This window comes from Amaranthus tricolor, chromosome 8 (assembly GCF_026212465.1).
Source record: "Amaranthus tricolor cultivar Red isolate AtriRed21 chromosome 8, ASM2621246v1, whole genome shotgun sequence".
NCBI classification, from domain to species: domain Eukaryota; kingdom Viridiplantae; phylum Streptophyta; class Magnoliopsida; order Caryophyllales; family Amaranthaceae; genus Amaranthus; species Amaranthus tricolor.
The window spans coordinates 5462803-5469334 of NC_080054.1; the positions used below are offsets into that span (position 1 = coordinate 5462803).

Genomic DNA, 6532 nt, shown 5'->3' on the forward strand with positions numbered 1-6532 from the left:
CCATAATCAATGACGATTCATTACCTTGATAATGACTATTTGTGTTTCAATTATTGATTTTGAGTTATTAGCTATCGAGTATCATTTGATATATTTTTTTCTTTTTATTGAAATTATGTGTTCATTTAGTTCATTGGGTTGATTTCGAGTAAGTGTTTAGGGTCAATGAAATGGGCCTTTACGTCTATAGTTTTTTACATAATTGTAAATCATTTTTTATGTCAGGTATAATCGGGATCGGTTACAAGATTATGTAAATCTTGGGTCATCGGGTCTTTTTTGAACACCTTTAATTGATATTAATTAAATCTAGGTAATAAAGTAGTGTTATTCATAATTGGTTGGTTTTTGTTGGTTAATTAGATTAGTTGAGTAAACCAGAACTTCTTTTAATTAAAATAAATTAGTAGTTTATCGTTGTTACCATAAATAATAGACATGCACGTTTGTATTCAAAGAGCTCATATTTATCTTTATTTAGTGTCCAAAAAGTTTGGAGACAACCCTAACAATATGGATCAAGCATTCACCACTATTACTATGTTAACTAAGTCGATTATTTTTTTTTTTTTTTTTTTTTTTTGCGTTCTATGCTAAATTGGCTATGATTATAATGTCGTTATCTATATTTTTATTACTAGTTGCAGCTCCAATTCCATTAATATTTAATGTTCCAAGGATAGGTTGTTGTAGCCTTGTAGGAACATGCAAATGCCCTTCTTCACGTCTCCGTCATTGTCCATGTTCCTATTGCTGCTCCAATCGCGCTAGTAGATATCTCTACAGATTCAAGAGCTCCACGTATATATTTTGATATAAAATGTGACGATATTTTACACTAGTTGTAACCAACAGTTCATGATTTGAGGTTGACACTAAATTCAAATCACTCTATTATTTGTGTCAAAACCCTTGGACAAACCTAGCGGGACATAGGAGTATGTGGGGACAACACTAAATAAAACCAACTTATTTAGCAAGCAAAGGATAAGCTCAAGATTAGTGTTATATAATTTAATGGTTAATTAGCTTTTTAAATTTGTGTTTTCTCAATATGATCATATAAGGAGTGTTTGGCAAACAGCTGATAACCGATTATATTGGCTGATTTGACCAGTAGATTTTATTGACTGGTTTAAGCAGCTGATTTTGAACCCGCTGTTATGAACAGATTGTTCAAAAACAACTTATTCATAATAATATACTATTTCAATTAGCTATTTACCAAACATTATCATTTGATGTTTTGACCACTCAATCCTCTATATGCATAAAAAAAAAAGCTAAAATTTCTTAATAAACTATTTTGCCAAATACCCCATAGTCTAAAGCTTCTCCTTTTTAAATTCAAGATTCATGAGGAAATGAGCCAATCATGTGGCACCGCTATAAGATATTTGCCAAAATGTACAATTTTCCTAGGAAAAAAACCCGCAAACACCAACAATTATTCCCGATAGATTCAAACTATATCCACTAAACCAACACAGTTGTGATCTTACAACAATATTTGACAATAATCAGTGACGAAAATTGCGCACATGATAATAAATCGCTCATAAACAATAGATCAGAATCATGCATTTTAGGTAAATTGCATTAGCAAACCTCTGCTTAAGAATACATCATATGCAATTCCCCAGCCAATTTCACGACTAAGACCCCATCTTAGTTCTTATGCCACCGAGTTGCAGATGCTAAGGAGAACGAAGGCCATTTTTGGAGTGATTGTGATTAGCAGCAGATTTTTCTGCACGCTTCTTGACTTTGATGGCTTCAATTTTTTGTAGCATTTCCACCACGTCTTTCATGTCAGGGCGGGTTTTTGGATCGAGTCTGATGCATTTTACTGTGAGTTGAGCCAACTCGAATGCTGCCTTCAGAGAATACTGGCCCTCAAGCCGAGGATCTAAAATATGCCTCAGCTTGTTCTTGTTGGACAGGTATGGCTTCGTCCATTCCACGAGACTTTGCTGTCCTTTTGGGCGGTTTAAATCAAGTGCTCGTGACCCAGTTAGCATCTCGAGAAGCACAACTCCGAATCCATATACATCACTGTTCACATATAAGTGACCTGAAAAACAATAGGCTCATCAATATCATCATCATAAGTAGTATATTCCACCCATAAAAAATATTATGATAAGAGTCTGGGAAGGGTTGGATGACGGCAGACCATCCCATATCAAAGGAGATAAGGAGGTTGTGGCTAATTAGACCCTCGATTAATGATTAATAAATAAAGAAAAGTAATCTTAATCATGATAGCGTAGAACTTTCCTAATCTTTGTTTACATTTCATTTCCAATTCCATCCATGGAGATTTGAAAGACTAGCAGGAATTATCATGCATATCTCATTAGTTTCAAGTTTTGTCAAATGTCCTAAAGACATTACCTGTAGCAACATACTCTGGTGCAGCATAACCATATGTACCCATGATTCTAGTCGTCACATGTGTGTTCTCACCAGATGGCCCTAATTTAGCTAATCCGAAATCTGATATCTTCGCATCATAATTCTGCATCCAGAGTAGTGAGGGAAAACATAAGAACATTATAAGCAAGTCTTAAGAAAATAGAGTTTTTGTGGTTTCAGATTAGATTATGTTAAATCATGTGAACTTTTAATTATGTGAAGCTGCTAATAATGTTTGTTACGAAAGGTCAACCGAAAACAACAGCTTTATAGTCACTAAAAAGGGTAAGGTTGGGTACATCCGACCCCTCCAACCCCATAGGTAGGTATGGTAACATTAAATTTGAACTTTATACTTTTAAAACCCTTATATCATGGTTGATTGTTTTTTATGCTGAACATCTATCTTGCACAAGATGTTTCGCAATACCACGTCAAGAAGTATATTCGAGGCCTTGAAATCTCTGTAGATGACTTGCTTGTCGGAGTTATGCAGAAAAGCTAGCCCACGAGCTACTCCCACTGCTATACTCATCCGTCTGTCCCAGCTTAGTGGTTCCATGGAAGTATTCCCTACAATGATAGGGCATCATCAATTTCAAACATAAGATGATTTTTCCCACCAAATCTGCAATCAATCACTTCAAAACTTACTTCTAAATAGATGGTTTTCCAAGCTTCCTTTAGGCAAATATTCATACACAAGAAGCAATTCTTTGTCCTCCCAGCAATATCCCAATAGCTTAACAAGGTTAGGGTGGGAAAGCCTTCCCAAGAAGTTAACCTCCGACTGCATTTTTTAGTAAAAGCAGCAAATTAGACATAAGCGCAAAATGAAGTTTGACTGTCAAGTAATTTTTACAATACAATAAACAAAACCAAATGCGCTATAATATGTTAAATAAGCTAGCTGATATTTACAACAGCTAGTTGCCTAGTTCGTTCAAAGTTTGTCAAATTTTCTAATCTCCTCTTTATCATCATACCCAGTATATTCCGCTTATAAAAGATATGGTCATGGTCCATGAAAGGTTAGAAGACGACAAACCATACTCTTATCAAAGGAGGTACGGAAGTTGCGACCAGTGAGATCCATGGCTCGAGAAAAACAAAAGATTCAGAGCACAGCATAGGCACTTAAAATAGCAAGACGTGTACTAAGTCTAAGATTAATAATATAATTGATATATTAACAATAAACTTCTCTATTATGTTCTAAACTTCTAATGACTCCAAAATGACAAAGAAAAACGGTAGCAAACGAGTAACATAAACTGAAATTTTATTAGCCGGGTAATTGTTGGAATAAGTTTGATTTCAAACTTCAAGCAGAAACTCTTTCCCTTTCTCTTATTTTCTATTGAGAAAACTTGGTCAAATTTAGTATGGAGGCAGCTCAACCATCCTGGTTTACTTAGTACTTGAAAACAATTATAAGCTGTCAAGGTTGGAATTTCTACAACTATCACTGTACATGACTATAAAATTTGGGTAAATAAAGCAATAACAATCAAATAATAACAAATGCGCAACTTGGAATTGTCATTTATTAACCCTGATCAAAACTTTCAAAATTTTACTCCACCATGATTGTACGGTACAAAGATCTTAGCTTTTTTTTTCAACCACTAAAGACTAAATTTCAAAACTCAATCATTAAGATTAATAACTGCTATATACTTGAATTAATAAATGCAACTATGACATAAAAAGGTCATAGCAATTAGCAACAGTACGCATGAGAAAACAAAGTCACAAAAGAGGGTAAGGCAACACTAACTACCTTTCCATTATCCACCAACCTTTTAAAGATGTAAACTTCTTTTTACTTGGTGCACACATCTTTAAATCAGAACTACACTTTGATAGAACCAAATAAAGCGATTCTAATGGACTATATTAAAATCGATCGTTATTAAAAGCATTAGGGTAATGAAATGTTGTTGAAGCAATTATCAATGGAAGATACCAATGTTCCAATTTAATACTTACTCTGGATTCTATTAGCTGCTACAGTTTCTATAGCGACTACTGTTCATCAACTGATTTTGTTTGGTATATATTTCTCCATGTATAATGTAAAAATATAGTAAAGCGTGATTTTATTTGATTCGTCTTAATGCGTATTTTCATAATATTAACTTTTTAGAACTTTTTATCATATGAAATTTAAGATATAAAAATTAAAATTATCCATTAGATAGCGTGAAAACCAGAAGTGTAATAACTATTATAAAACCAGAGGAAATAATAACCTATGGAAGCTCCGAAAACTCCTCTTAGTGAATAATGACATAATCATGATTCATAATCATGGTTGAACAGCCCAGCATACTTTCAATTAAGACATTCTAAGACAAATCAGCGTTAAGTAATGATCTATACAAACTAGCATTACTTTTCATTCTATTTTCCTTTTTTAGGGGGGAATTGAGGGTTGATGGATTATAAACCGTTAAATCTAGGCTTGGACTTGATTAGAACATGGCCCGGCTCATTTGATTAGAAATTCTATTAACATTATTTGTATAATATATAACAAAAAAATTGATAGTTAGAGTTGGGGGATATTTCAAATGGGCGCATTTCTTCTAGCCCGCTTTTTGAAGGGGCATACGTATAATTTGTTCGCTACCTTTCTCCCTTCCATTACTGGGTTGCTGACATTAGAAGAACAAAACTATTAAATATGGAAAGTGTTTTTTTACTAAAAATGATTACCTGCCATTCTTCAAAACCCTGAACACTTTCAGAATTGAGCTTCTTAATAGCAACAGCAATCTTCAACCCACTTTTAGAATTAGACACATTTGTTTTCTCATCAATCCAACCTTTGTAGACCTTCCCAAATCCTCCTTCACCCAAAAGTGTTTCAGGCTTAAAATTCTTAGTAGCACTTTTGAGTTCAGCAAAAGTGAAAACCCTCAAATTGGGTTTATCCAACAATTCTCCAGTTGGAAATGAATCTTCAAAAGTAAGATTATCTCCAAATGACAATCCACTATATTCTGAACTACTACTCTCTGAAAACCCTTTACCAGATATGTTTCTACCAGGAGTTCCTGCAACATACACATGAAACTATAATCACATTTAATCATAACGATTTACAATGATTTTTTTTTATTATTATAACCAAACCCAAGAAAAAAGAGTAAAAATATTATGCAAAAATTAAAATCTATCAAAACTAATCGTAAGTAAGAAAATAATCACTAATGAAGCTTTTCTTTGACCTTTATGAAACAAAATCAGTATAAGAGTCCAAGAACAAAACTTAAGAATTCAGAAAGCAAGAACATCAATCAAACAGATGTTAAAAAAACTTCACAAACCCCACGGATACAGAACAAACCCGACCCGACCAAGCCATTTTACAAATGACCCGACCCAAAAAAGAAAGTACTAATATGATACAAACTTTGCAAGAAAGGAGAGAGGAGAAACCTGAAGAAAGAGTTTTGAGAGTTTCAACTTCAGGGGGTAAAACAGTTGGGTCGGATCCTCCTCCATAGCAACCAATCAAATTACCCATCTCAAAAACTTGAACCTTCTTCTATGATTAGCTTCAAAGTTCCAAACTTTTTATTATGTCACCTTTAAACAACCCAATTGTTTGAAAATGATTGCTAATTTCAAGTTTCGAGAAGAGAAGAAGAGAGGAATAGAAATGGGAGAGAAAATATGCTGAAAATTCTGAAAATTCTGGTTCCCAGGTAACAGTACTATTAAGAATTAAGGAATTTTGTCCATTTCTAAATTTATAGTAGAGTTGAAATGACTAAATGAGCATTCTTCTTTTTTAAACGGGTCAACTTTCTGTTTGTATTAGGTGTATTCTTAGCAAGGAGGGATTATTTTTTTGGTGTAATTGTCCTGTCCTACTCAGCTACTCTAAACTAATAAAAAATCGTTGTTTGAGTCATTCAAAGGGTAGAGCTGGTTATGACGTATAAATGATAGATATTGAATGAAGTATGGATATTATTATTATAACTTGTAATTATGAGTATGAAATTTTATGAATTATTTAAATAAAAATTATTAATTTTATATATTTTATGTAATTATGTTATTATATGACTTATAAAGTATATTGTAAATTATATTGAAA

General features: G+C 33.1%; 1 protein-coding gene across 1 annotated transcript; it reads right to left on the reverse strand.

Moving 5' to 3' along the window:
* Window positions 1–1459: 1459 nt before the first annotated feature.
* On the reverse strand, window positions 1460–6248 carry LOC130820182 (probable serine/threonine-protein kinase PIX13). The gene is made up of 6 exons (XM_057685453.1): window positions 5866–6248; window positions 5140–5480; window positions 3073–3208; window positions 2849–2991; window positions 2398–2521; window positions 1460–2074 (listed from the first exon to the last, which is right to left on the reverse strand). The coding sequence occupies exons 1-6, from the start codon at window positions 5951–5953 to the stop codon at window positions 1698–1700; spliced, it is 1209 nt and encodes a 402-aa protein (XP_057541436.1). The 5' UTR covers window positions 5954–6248; the 3' UTR covers window positions 1460–1697.
* Window positions 6249–6532: the final 284 nt, after the last annotated feature.